General features: G+C 38.9%; 1 protein-coding gene across 1 annotated transcript; it reads right to left on the bottom strand.

Moving 5' to 3' along the window:
* Nucleotides 1-581: 581 nt before the first annotated feature.
* On the bottom strand, nt 582-10,682 carry plin6 (perilipin 6). The gene is made up of 8 exons (XM_028470934.1): nt 10,594-10,682; nt 9,105-9,135; nt 8,174-8,372; nt 8,001-8,083; nt 5,320-5,557; nt 4,034-4,215; nt 2,524-2,790; nt 582-2,195 (listed from the first exon to the last, which is right to left on the bottom strand). Exons 1-8 carry the CDS (start codon nt 10,596-10,598, stop codon nt 1,728-1,730), a joined length of 1,473 nt encoding a protein of 490 aa, XP_028326735.1. The 5' UTR covers nt 10,599-10,682; the 3' UTR covers nt 582-1,727.
* Between the last annotated feature and the right edge of the window lie 3,233 nt (nt 10,683-13,915).

Below are 13,915 nucleotides of genomic sequence, written 5' to 3' on the forward strand. Positions count from 1 at the left end.
AATAATAATAATAATAATAATAATAATAATAATAATATAATAAGAATCCAGTAACAATAATAAAAACAATGATATTAATAATGAACGACATTTATTATTATTATTATTATTATTATTATTATTATTATTATTATTATTATTATTATTGATAATAATAATAATAATACCAGTAACTATAATATAAATTATTGATAATAAAAAACAATAATATGAGAATATAATTATAATTATAAGAGCAGGAACTCTAGTAGAAGATGCCAGGCGATAAAAACACTCTTACACAATTTTTCAGGAATAGCAGCCCACTGCTCTGTTTGTTGGACTGTGTGGACAATAATTTTATTGACTTATAAAGAACGATTCTTGATCTCCATCCTGAAATTCAACCTACTGTATTTTGAACTATATTCATAAACATAAAGGAAAGTTAGTTAATATTTGTTTTCCAAACTTAAATATTGCACAAGGCTTGAAGAAGGGGAAAAAAGATGTTCAACTCATAAATTCAACTCCAAAATAATGTTTACAGCAGAGACACATAGTATGAGTCAGCACTTTTTTTTTATTATCAGACAGGTCAGTTTAATGCTGATTCGGTAGAAAATCATGATTTTTCAGATTTGCCGCCATAACTCTGATAACAACCCAAATCAGTAATTAAATCTAATTAGGTGTAACAAATTTATCACAGTTTTTTACTGTAAGGGATTTTGTTGTTGTAACAACCCAAATTTCCAGACTGTGAAAGGATAAAAGCGTATCTCATCTTATCTTGAAATCACAGGATCTTTTCCATGACTTTTGAAAACAGGACTCACTTTTATCTACCAGTTTGAAAACTTTGGACCAGGAGTTGAAGCCTTTTAGGAAAACCTGAAGGAAATTAAATTATTATTGGCTTCTTCATCCCTTGAGTCACTTTTTTAATGTGCAAATACAGCATCAGTTAATTAGAGATAACTCTGCGAGTGAATGCAAATGCGCAGACAAGCAGCAACATGGGGAGCATCAAAGATTAGTAGTCGGTGCATCTGTTGTTGTTTGTTGTAAGACATGGAAATAGCTCATCTGGGCTTAAAAGGTATTTAAATGCCTTTTGGCTCAGGGCAAAAAACTGTTTGAGCAGTGTGAGAAGCAGCTCGGTGACCGATGGCTAGTGATCTTGGAAGGGATCCCAAGACTTTCCACCTCCAGAGATACCTTCAGGAGGCAACAATGGTAGGTGGCTGTTGGGGAATTCTTCAAGTCAAATTGTTGGGGAACAAGGGGGGGGGGGGGGTGTTGGTTGTTTATGAGGAATAGCATGAGTGAAGGCTCGTGGAACAACAAGGTCAATGTTAACTGGAAGTTTAGGATGCGTTCATCTCTGTAACGTCATTAATTCAACGGCCAAATAGTGTGCCAAGCTCGTAGAAGGCATGATGTGACTTTGTACCTCCTTCAAGCTGAAACAATGGTTGGGGGCAGTGGGAAACCTGGTTCAGGTTTGTTTCAGGGCTTTGTATCAGGTGGGATCTCAGGTATGTTTCAACACATTAAAATAAAGCATTAGTTATTGAGCGATAACTTGGCAATGGCTTTGCGACTGAATTCAAATGCACCAACAAGCAGTAGCTGAGGCATTGATGCTTGGTTGTCGGTGAGTTGGGGCTGCGGTTGGCTGATCGTACGGGGTGGCAGGAGTAAAGACTCCGGAATGATGTGGTCTAATTTCAGCTGGAAGTTTATTAGTTGTCTTGCTCTGGTTCGACGGTGTCGTTGGAGGTGTTGGGGCTTAGGTACTCGAAGGCCTTTTGGCTCTGAGTGACAAACTGTTTGAGCGGCGTGAAGAGGATCTCGGTGGCCGATGGTCGCCGATATGCAAGGGTCTCGGAAGGGACAACAAGACTTTCCACCTCCAGGGAATCCTTAAAGCTGGATCGACGGTCAGAGGCAGCCGGGGAATCCTTCAAACTGGGGCGTCGGTTGGTGGCAGTCGGGGAATCCTTCAAACTGGGGCGTCGGTTTGTGCTAGAGGTCTCAGGACTGACAGAGGTTCGTCCGCCACTTTTGAAGAGACTCCGGCGGCGACGAGTGCGTCCATCCATGGCCTTCAGAAAGAGGTTGTTAACCGAGTTGCGACGGGACGAGCTTTCGGCCATGAAATCTTCCTGGTTTAGGAAGTCTTCTAGATCCTGAGCCGATGGCTGCTGCAGCTGAAACATAGAGAAAGTTCACGTCTGAAACTAGAAGTAAGAAGTTTGGCATTTTTGCTACTACCAACAAGAAGGCACAGTTGTTGTTGTACAGGCCTGACTTCAAGCATCTATTAGTAAAATATTATTAAAAGAAGATGCAGCATGCTCATCAGTTATTTGGCAAAAATGTATGAAATTGGAATGTTTCAGGTGTTTTTGATGTGTTTCAGGTATTTTTCAGGTGTGTTCGAGGTTTGTTATCGTTGTGATTACAGGTATGTTTTAGTATTTTAAGGTGTATTAGCATAATCCGTGTGCTATCAGTCGCTCTTCCTTATTTCCTCACCATGTTGTAGAGCGGTGTGGCATTGATCACCAGCTGAACAAACAGTTTGGTGACCTCCTGCAGATCGCGGAGCAGCTGCTGGACTTGAACGGGCAGCTCTAGAACCCGATGTACCGGAGGCAGCTCGGCTAACGCCGCGGCCTGATTCCTGATTCCGTTCATTGTCGTCTCTTTCAGACCCTCGGTTCGGTAAACCAGCGCCACCAGCAGGCTCTGCATGAACTGAAGCAGGCCGTTCACCAGCTGGAGAACCCGACCCAGCCCCACCTGAAGCATGAAGACATGGAACATTAGGAAACCCAATTTTATCTTATTGTCTGTTTTTACCAGCTAGATTCTTCGTTTCAACTATACCTGTGGAGGCTTTAATCGATTAAAATTACTTCTATTTGGGGCTGGGCGATATGTAGCAAAATTCAATATTCAATATTTTTTCTCAAAATGGCGATAAACAATATACAGTAAATCTCAATAATTAAAATAAAGTTTTATCAGGAAGACAATTCAGGGTTAAATTTTCTGATGTAAAATGCCACACAAGCTAAAATGACATCACCGTGTTTAAAGTAAAAAAAGAAAATACAGCAAAAAAAAAAAATACACAGAATTACTACAAAACCACAAAATAACAGAGAAATGCACAATAGAACAACAAAGATCCAAAAAAAAAATTACAAATAAATAGAAACACACAGACAAAAATACACAAAAAGAGAAAAAAATACACAATGGGACAACAGAAATATATAAATGAACAAAAACAAACATAAGGACAACAAAAGACACAAAAGCAGAAAAAGTGCACAATGGGACAACAAAAATTCAACAACAACATACATGACACATTTATTAACACAAAATATAAATTACACACAAAAAAATAAAAAAAATAACACAAAAGGAGGAAAGTAATACACAATGGGACATTTATTAATAAACAGCTGCACAATGTGTGTCACTTTTGGCATTTTCTATTATAAGGGACAGCACCTGTGAGTGAGTTCTGTAGTGTGGCTTGTTTAGATGAAGGTCTGGGTTAGGACACACTCACAAATCCAACTAACTGAGCATTTAATGCTTTTTGAGAAGTAGTGAAAGCGTGGCTCCTAAAACAAGTATTTTAATACAAAATATGCTATAAAATAAAAACATATAGATACAGGCAATATTGTAATTTTCTATATCACCAAAATAGAAAAATGTATATATCTTGAATCTCTATATATATTGCCCAGCCCTGCTTCTAACTATGATTTAACTCATCATTCCTGATCCTTTCTGATTCTTATCCTTTTTCACATGTAACATCATGCCCCTGCCTCCCCATAACATTAGTCACTGATTAGACAGAAGCCGTTGTTACAATTTATTGTTTGTTATGGAACATTTAAGTTTAGTATTTATTTTTGAGGGAAAACTTTAGCCGTGATTTTAGTCACTCGTGCATTAGTCTTAGCTTAGTTCAATTCAGATATCAAGGTATAGTCAACTGCTTAAACATTGGTCTGACTTTATCAGCGCGTTCTCCCAGCGCTCCGACAGCTTTCTGCAGCTGCTCCCTGAGCTTCATCAGGCGATGGTAAAACTGCAGGTTGAGATTCAGCAGGAGGCAGCGCAGTCTGGACCACAGACTGGGCTCCTCATCGTCATCTTCGTCCTCGTATTCCTGAATCCCCCTCTCCCACTCTTGGCCTGACGGAGGGACACAAGAAGAGATGTTTATTAGGGAAGCACAATAAATATTGATCTTTCTTTAAAGCAAATTTATTTATTTTATCATAAGAATTGAGATAAGAAGCATACGCAGAGTTGCTGTTGGGGGGGTGAAATAGTCCCAAACTTTTGAGACTTTAGGTTGGTTCTTTTGCTATTCTCAATTCTTCTTCACAATGTAAATGGTGCAGAAAGCAGAAAGCAGCCGCCGGCCTGATCTTATCATGAATTCATGACACAATTCAGCCTCACAGAGCTAAAAAAGTAAGAGGAAATCAGGGCGGAGATGCTTTCTTCTTGTAAATAAGACGTTCAATTTTATTTTTTTTACAGCAGTTTTACTGTGTTTTGGACTAAATGCTGGATTCATTGGATTTTTGAATGTCTTAGAAAGACTTTGAAACAGTTTTGATGGAATATTTTGATTCAGTCAAACATGGCATCACTTTAAAGTCATACCATAGACTTTGTGACCTAAAGAGTTGACCCATATGAGTTATATTAAATTATTCCTCAGGCCAATTAACAGCGCTTGACAGCATCAATGCTCCTCTTGAAATACCAACCATGTAAGTTTGGAGAGATGGTCCGTAATGTGACCTGGAGAATGCCTGGAGGACGTATCACTTTATGGCATTCACATGACCACAGGCTCTGATATACTCAATGAGCTAATGCTTTTGCTACTATTTTCCCGCCTGTTCGACTCCTGGTCATGGCCGAGGCAAGCAAAAAGTTTAAAACTGCTTCTGAGGAGGTTAAAAGACACCGCCAAGACCTGGCCCCCTCCGTCAACCCGCCTTCGGATGCCGCCCCGCACACCAGGTTGCCCGTCCCTCGTTTGCCCCAACCGCCCCAGCCTTTAGAGCCAATCCTTATCCCAAAGTTACAGATCAACTACTGTCTGCATACACAATCAAAAGATGAAGGGAGGCAGTATGCCTTTAAAGTTGAGGAGTGCCGACTTGTTTGTGTCACCATTTTTTTTCCAAGCTTGACAAAACAATTGACTGTGTTTGCTGTGATGGTTGTGTCTCAGAATGGTTTATATGGTTAAAACGAAAGATTCTAATGTGTACTCACGTAGCGTGGGGGGGAGGGGCAGGTAGAAGGCCGTTACATCCTCCAAACGGCTCATCACGTCGTCCAACCCAGTCATCGCTGCTCGTCCCACCTGCGTTTCCTGCAGCTGCTGCACAGCCTCACGAGCCGCGTCCGCCAAACGCTCCACTTGATCCAGAGCTCCGTCCAGTCCCTCCGTCACCAACATCTGCACATCATCCAGCGTCACGAAGAAGGCATCTTTTAGGTGACCGACCACCTGAGCAGTAGGTGCACAACAACAACAGATGAACAATAATGGCCTGTCCTCTGAAGCTAGATCAATATGTAGGGACACTTTGGCCTAAAGACCCCCTCTCTAACAGGGTTTACCAAGGAGCCTGTTTCTTTATCACAAACTGTTTACAGAATGCTGTTTCAGTAACTTTGAAGTGCATACCTGACCCTCACCTGACCCTCAGGTTTGAACAAAAGGGACATACAAACAAAAGGGATCTCTTATCACCAACTGTTTATATGACCCTTCTTTCATCCCACTTGGAAAGGGAAAAAGCAAAGGGGAGTCTGCTTCTCAATAACTGGAACTCTAACTAAAACTTTGATCCTTTGACCCCCTGTGGTGACCACTGTTACCTCGGACACATCCCAGGCCTTCCCCAAGAGGCTGGGTGGAAAAACACTAATCGTTTTCCCCTCCAAAATGAGAACAAAAAAATTGTTACTATGTTTGAAAAGTCACAAAAGAAAACATTATTGGAATGGTTCCTGCAGAAATAGAAATTGCAAACATTGTCTGTCCTATGCCACTCTTTTCAGGTAATTCTATACCCAACAGAATGCTGTTTTAAATGTTTCATCATTTAAAAAGTGCTTAAAATACCAGAAAACATCACAAAAGTTAGTTTAAGGTATTTACATGTTTACCATATAATAAAGAAAAAGCATAACATGATTTTTGACACTCATGTTTACCAATAAAATTCATTAACCGGTTTCTGAAGTAATACTGTGCTATTTTCCAGCTGTGTTTGATATCAAATTGTCCCATAACACATGATAACTCAAGATATGATGTTGAAAAGCTGATTTGAATTACGCTGAATTAATTATCATCATTTATGTTATGTTTAGAACCCCTCCGATTATCTGTCAACACATAACCACACACCGAAAGACACGCATACTACAGCTGTAAGCCGACACACTGGGTCTGACCAGCCAACCACCGACATGATTTCTGGACAATCAACGAAGCCCCTCCTAGAGAGAGGCATCTCCAATTCCTTTGAAAAAGACGCGCTCTGCCAGAAAACCCTTGTTTTTGAACTCCGGCATTCATGCTCAAACGCCTTCCTTCATCGTTCATTTCTTTCCTTTTTTATTTCTTTTTAGCTGCAAGTTAGTTTTTTGCAGGAGCGAGAGCAAGTTCAGACTAACCTTGTTCTGCAGTGAAACTATGTTCTTGTTGACGTGCGTAAAAAACGATTTGCCAAGTCCAGACCGCGGCCCCAATAGTAGTCCCTCTGAGATATCCTCCGCCCCTAATCCACACAGCTGCGACAGGCTCGAATGCCTTGGATCGGCTGAGGAGCGCTTCTATTATGCCAACAGAACTACGGTTGCACCACGAACTTTGTCCTTACCAACCAAGAATGCCTCCAGGTCCAACCCGGACCTCATCTCAAGGTACTGATTGGCGAACACTGGACCAGCAGAACTGGGGGGGGGGGGGTGTTACTTTCAACTTACGTCACATTTGAGGAATATTTTTTTTTAAATATGAGGAATTCAAAACCATAATTCAGACCAAAAACAACACTGTTGCTGCAAGAAAAAAGCAGGAAGGAAGTAATGCAGGAATCGATGAGTGTTAATACTCAAATTAGTGAAATTATATAATATTAATTAATGGGAGAATAAACAGACACTCTGATCAGTCTCACTTTATTAAGGCTCACACCTTGTCTGTGGCTCTGATGCTGTGTTCATACAGCTCAGCCTACATCATAAGGTGGACTATTTATGTTTTATATTATCTTACAGGACTAAGGCTCTCTGCGTCGTCAACAACACTATATGAATGAATGAATTAATTCATTTATGGGTCTGAAAATGCCCGACACACACAGGCTTTATCAGCTGACTAATGTAGGTCAGTCCATCAGATAAAAATATATGTGTTTCCTATTGGATGTCATCGGTAAAAAGTTGCAGGTAGTTTTCAAAGAGAACTGATTGGTCAGTAGGCGGGGCTTTCATACTCGCTCAGATCCTATCCAGAACAAAACCTACTATTGACCAGGTTAGGTGTTCAGCCTAAGTTACCGTGGTGATTTAGCTCCGTAAGACGTTAGCCAGCATCGTAGGACAGCACACACCGAACACATCATAGAAGTTAACGCGATCAGAGGAAATCCATCTTTGTCGTACAGGCCCTAGGTGAACAACAACAGCTGACAAACTAATCCTAAAGTTAGACTGGTTGGCAAACTTTGAGTTTAACTCAACAAAAACCAACTTAACAAAGGCTGAGTTATTCAAGTCAATTTTATGAATAAACTTCAAGCTAACTGTACAGTAACAAACTCTGAGTTGACTAATGTAAAACTAACTTAATGATGGTCACTTTGTTGTAATTCTTTGTGAACAAATCAAGTGTGACCTGAAATCTGGAAACCCTGACTTGGTTCTGTGTGACTCACCTCATCTGTCGACTGGTTCAGGATGGGAAAGTTTTTCTCCAGACGGTCGAGACCAACAAGAGCAAAACTGTTGGCCACTTCAACTGCAGATAAGAGAAAAAAAAGGTCATGAATTTATTTTTCAGATTTAAAACAAAAAACAAGATGGATGAACGTCATTCTCTTCCTCTTACTCTGTGGTTCCAGACTCTGAAGAATAGGAGTGGCTCGTTTCATGGCCTCATAGGAAACGCTGCGAACTCCAACCTCGGCCACACTACCCATCACGCCCAGGAGAGGGTAGCGACCTTTGACCTCTGAGTACACTGAAGTCATCGACTTCACCGCTGAGCGAACCAGAGGGAGCCGTGAAGCTCTGAGCACCGCGCTGGTCTAAAACCAAAGGTGAACTGTTACAGAGATAACCTTAACCCATTACCAACCAACCAACCAACCAACCAACCAATTAACCAACCAACCAACCAACCAACCAACCAACCAACCAACCAACCAACCAACCAACCAACCAACCAACCAACCAACCAACCAACCAATCAACCAACCAACCAATCAACCAACCAACCAACCAACCAACCAACCAACCAACCAACCAACCAATCAACCAACCAACCAACCAACCAACCAACCAACCAACCAACCAACCAATCAACCAACCAACCAACCAACCAACCAACCAACCAACCAACCAACCAACCAACCAACCAACCAATTAACCAACCAACCAACCAACCAACCAACCAACCAACCAATCAACCAACCAACCAACCAACCAACCAACCAACCAATTAACCAACCAACCAACCAACCAACCCACTGACCATTCAATTAGCCAACTAACCAATTAACCTGAGAAACAACCAACCACCATCGGTTCAATCCTTCACAAACCAACCAACTTAGCCAACTAACCAATTAACCACACATTTTAATTTGCCAACTAACCAAGCAAGACTTCAATCTAGCACCAACCAACCCAACTATACCAAGAACCAACCAACCCCACCTTTTACAAAAGTTCAATCTTAAACCAACCAACAGCTGACCACTTGGAACATTTTTAACTTCCTGTTGTAACGAAAGAACGGCCGTAGTTGATGAACTCACCTCGTAACCGGACATTTCTCCTTCTCCCAGTCTGTGGGTAGAAACAGAGGTCAAAGGTCAGCTGCTGAATCCAGTGGAAATACAATCACCTCCTGTAGGTTTACTTTGATACACTCATTTTAATATGAAATATATACATGGTAGTTTGATTTACTGTTCACTGTTACTAACATATTATCTCACATACAGTGCAGAAGTTTGAGGAAATAATTACAAAACAAATTTACAATCAATAATTAAACTTCAAAAGAGAGCAATAACATTATATATTTATAACGCTAGACATTTAGATTATACAAACCCATTGTTCTTCAAGTCAAAGTTACATCAATTTGCAGATTTAGTCATTTTTCAAGCTATTCAAGTTGGATTTAAACCCAAGAATAAATTATTTCCGGAAAACATTTAAAAGCTCTTTATTGAGAGGGAGTGGCTTTTAAACTGAGAAGTAAAATTAATTTTAGGACAGTATGTGGATTAACATTCTGGAACAGTTTGTCAGTGGAAATGAAAGTGTACAAATATCAAACAAATATTAATTTGTTAATTACATAAAAATCTGACAAAATTAATTTATTAACAACAGCAATGGTTAGAAATTTGTTACTGTAATGTAGGAAAAGGGGCGGGACTAATAAGTTTATACTTCCACTCCCTTTCAAACACAAAACGTACGTGTATGCAGTAATATATGTAATTATAGTTTTGTTTTTTAACTGGAGGGAAGCCATCTGCATCAAATATTTTGTTTATTGTAATAATGTTTTTCATGTATTATTGCATTTGCAATTTGTTTGAAATAAAACAGTATAATCATTAATCATAATCCTTTATGAATATGTTGATTTATGTTAGTTATGTTCAAAAGAAAATGTATCATAATTTAGACACAGTCGGGACAGATTTACTGATGATATATATATATATATATATATATATATATATATATATATATATATATATATATATATATATATATATATATGATTTAACAACCAGTCAGATATTAAAGAACTGTGTGATCAAAGTGAGAACTGGTAAACATAAATAATATGAATATAAGAGGTTTAAAGTGAGCCAATTATTCATTGTTTTTTTAATTCACATGTAGCTTTAATTATCCTTAATTTAATTTAATCTAATTTAATTTAATTCTGACTCCTGTTTATTCTTTCACACAGTTAAATTAACATAATCCAACATACAGGTTTGTTGACCGTGGTAGGAAACTGGAGTACCAGGAGAACATGCAAACTCCACGAAGAAAAGTCCCAGGTGCCCCGCCCGAGAACCAAAAACTGTTCAAATTAACTTTAGTAAAACAGCTCAAAAGGAAATCCCTGTAGTCATAAATAAAGTATTAATTCATTTCTCTGTTCAAATGTACTTTTTTAAATTAAAAATAAATTGTAATAAAATCAAGTTTTATTAAAGGAATCTTTTATCAAACATGTTTACGATGTTATTATTTCTATATATTCAGTCTTACCCCATCAGAAAGCTGTCAGTGAGGAAGAGGCAGAGTCGAGTGATGATGAAGAAGAAGAAGATTCCCAGTCTTTATAACGTGCTGGTGCTCATTTGACTCAGTGAATAAACGCTCTGCTGTTTGTGTCCTTGAACAATCGATTTGGGATCAATGAAAGGAAGGATTCACAAAGTAAACTAGATGAGACGCAGCTGAACTTCAACTATCAGCACAAAATGTCAAGTTCCAGCGTGAGCCGCTGGTTACGGAGAAAATCCCAAACATTTTTAGGATAATTTACCAAAACTTCACCAAGTGTGTGAGAAATAACTTCAGGAATTTGTTTGTGTCACAGAGAAACAAATCAATACAATAAACACCACAAAATGAATTAAATCTTCACCAAATCTGGACCCGACAGTGGGTGGGTTAGATTTGTCTTTTAAGGTAATACTATCTAAAATCTAAATGTTAAACATTAAATCTAAATCTAAATCTTAAACATGTCACGGGTGAAACTAAATATTTAGCTAATATGCAAATTCACTTTCATGACATGTTCAGCACTTATAAACCCTGTCCACTACTTTTCCAGCTAATGTCACATACTGTATGTTGACCCATTATTGTCACTTTTAACCTATTTTCACCATATTTCATGATTATTTTGGCCAATTTAACCACATTCACCATTTGTCATTCCCATTACTTTTTAATTTAATCTAATTGTTCCAACTTTTTAAAGTACATTAGCCATTTCGGCCACTTTTAAGCCAATATTGACACTTTTAACCCTTTTTACCACTTTTTCTGTCTGTTTTGGGCCACTTTAATTTGCAACTTTGAACTAATTTGTGTGGTTTTTAAAATCCCAATTTCACCACCTTTTCCCACTATTTTTTTTCCATCACATGTTCTTCAATGCTCATGTGTACAGTGGGGGTCCCTGGTCTCTGTAACCTTTATTTTGGGGGTCACGGGCTGAAAAGGTTGAAATCCCCTAGCTTAGAGGCCACAGGTGACTAGAAAGCTATAGTGAGTATTGAGTAGCTAGTTTGCATAGCATAGATTGTTCTTTAGACATTTTATAGTTGAGAGTGGGTGTGTTCTAACTGTTCCAGGAGCCCCGCCCATAATCAAGACATTTTTGACTAGATTTTTTTTCAGCCAAAACCTCAGCGTTTATTTACTCTTTAGATAATAACAGCAGGACGAGCAATGTTCACTTACACAAGACCAACATCAGACTCACGCGCTCTATGGTCTGCATACTCAGGGAGGCCTGCTAATCGATTATTGATTGTTGATGGAGAACCACATCCCATAATGAACAGGACTGGGCCTGGGTGCGGTTCAGAGAGAATGTTGGTTTGAAGGTTTTCTCTGATGCAACAAGAATCTTCGCTGACTATGAGAAAGAGTTTGATGAACACGTTTATGTGTTTCAGCCACATTTCATTTCTCTCCAAACACACGTGGAAATGCAAATGGTCTCCTACCTTTCACATATAGAAGAAATCCCATGATTTGCTCTCATTTACCAACGACCATGGCCCAGTTTTCTCATTCATTTGTTAAAATCCATGTAAGGATTCAAATGTTTTCCTGGATTTACCTATTGATAAGGCTGTTAGCAGCTAAACTGAACAAAGTTAACTCTGTAAATTTCGGTTGTGCCTTGATTCATATATTTTGAGTTTATGAATAAAAAGGCCAACAGCAGAAACACTGAGTTATAAAAAAAATGTCACTGGGGTTAGGTTAAGGTTCAGAGTTGTTTGTACATTGTTGTGTCCCCAAGACACACTTTTTGGTTTTTTGATTAAAATAGTTGATTGTTAATCACTAGCACGATGACAACCTTTTATTCACCTTAAACTTGAATTTTGTGTATTGGAATACTGCATTATCTTGCACTATACTGTATGTCAGGTTCAAACTGCAACAAGTTTTCATTAAAAACATTTGAGATATTGAAAATGTTGCATGATTTGGGTTGCGCCTTCTCTGTATGTATGTATGTATGTATGTATGTATGGAAAGTGGGTCCCTAAGCCAGACCAGTTGAGAACCACTGGACTCTCAGATCAAGTCACTTTGTTGTGAAACCAACTTTTTTCTCCATATAATTAAAGTTAGTTAAATAAGATCAGAAACAGGAACCCTTTTAAAGATGCTTATATACGTCAAACCCGCTCAGTGTACGATTTCATCCACTCAGACTTGTTTTCCTCCTGATCACTGTGGTGTTTATTTGGCAAAGGCCCTGAGGCCGAAGGAGAATAGTGTCTCTGTTGCCTCCACCCTTCATGTGATCAGATGATTCCACACTGGATTTGGTGGTTTTTACTGGAGACGATCAGGGAACAGAGACGTTTTACAGCGTCATCTCAGGAGTTTGTTGATCTCTATGGTTATTTTACCCACAAAAACTATAACATCACTTTGTTTATATCTTATCCTCTTTGTATCTGGGTCACTTTACCCTCCTTCAGTTTCATAAAGGCTCAGTGCACCATAAATGAATACACATAAACATGAAAAGATGTGACTATAGTGAGAGCTAATCTCCATCTTTAGGAAGGTCATTTTTAATCTGTTTAAAGTACTGTACATTCATTAATAGCACTCCTTGTAATAATGTACCTGTGAAAATCGCAAAAAAGAGCAGCAGCAGCGATTAGCGTAGCTAACAGCACCTGTAGCAAATCAGGACACAGGAGGACTATCCAGGGGACATGAGGAGGACTCAGGGACAGAGAGAAGAGAAGGAGACAATGGTTAAAGTTCTAATATGGACATTAAGACAGAGGCTCAGTTCAAAGCTAAGATGATCTGCTGCCCTACGTTTATGATCACCTCACGACCTGGGTGGGGACCAAGACTGACACTTTATTTGTTCATATGCATTTCTCTGCCTCTCATGCACCCCCTGTAGTGCCATCGTGTACCCCCATTTGAGAAACACTGCCTTAGAGGAGAAAAAGCCAAAAGTGGAACATCTGTTCGTTAATAAATACACCTGTGAGGCATTTTGCATCAGCAAATTTAACCCTAAATAGTCTTTCTGGTCAAACTTTATTTGAATTATAATTGTCAAGATGTATATTGTACATCGCCATTTTGAGAAAATATGTTGAGATAAGAGTCTTGGTCCATATCGCCCAGCGCTAATTGATGGTCGTAAAGGAGGGAAACCAGGACAAAAACAGATGGATTATCTTCGTACATACTTAGTTTAACAATGACTGCACCTCCAGTTAAACACATGAACTTAGTACCAACAAATTAATGAATGACACTTGATTTTTGGGCTAACTTCATTTTATTTTCACGTCCAATT

This window comes from Gouania willdenowi, chromosome 16 (assembly GCF_900634775.1).
Source record: "Gouania willdenowi chromosome 16, fGouWil2.1, whole genome shotgun sequence".
NCBI lineage: Eukaryota > Metazoa > Chordata > Actinopteri > Blenniiformes > Gobiesocidae > Gouania > Gouania willdenowi.

Excerpts from the sequence above, each read along its gene's own strand:
- plin6 (XM_028470934.1), bottom strand. Across the intron at positions 8,373-9,104 it reads GAGAAATGTCCGGTTACGAG|ACCAGCGCGGTGCTCAGAGC; the intron begins GTGAGTTCATCA and ends CTTTGGTTTTAG. Across the intron at positions 2,196-2,523 it reads CCACACCGCTCTACAACATG|CTGCAGCAGCCATCGGCTCA; the intron begins GTGAGGAAATAA and ends TCTATGTTTCAG.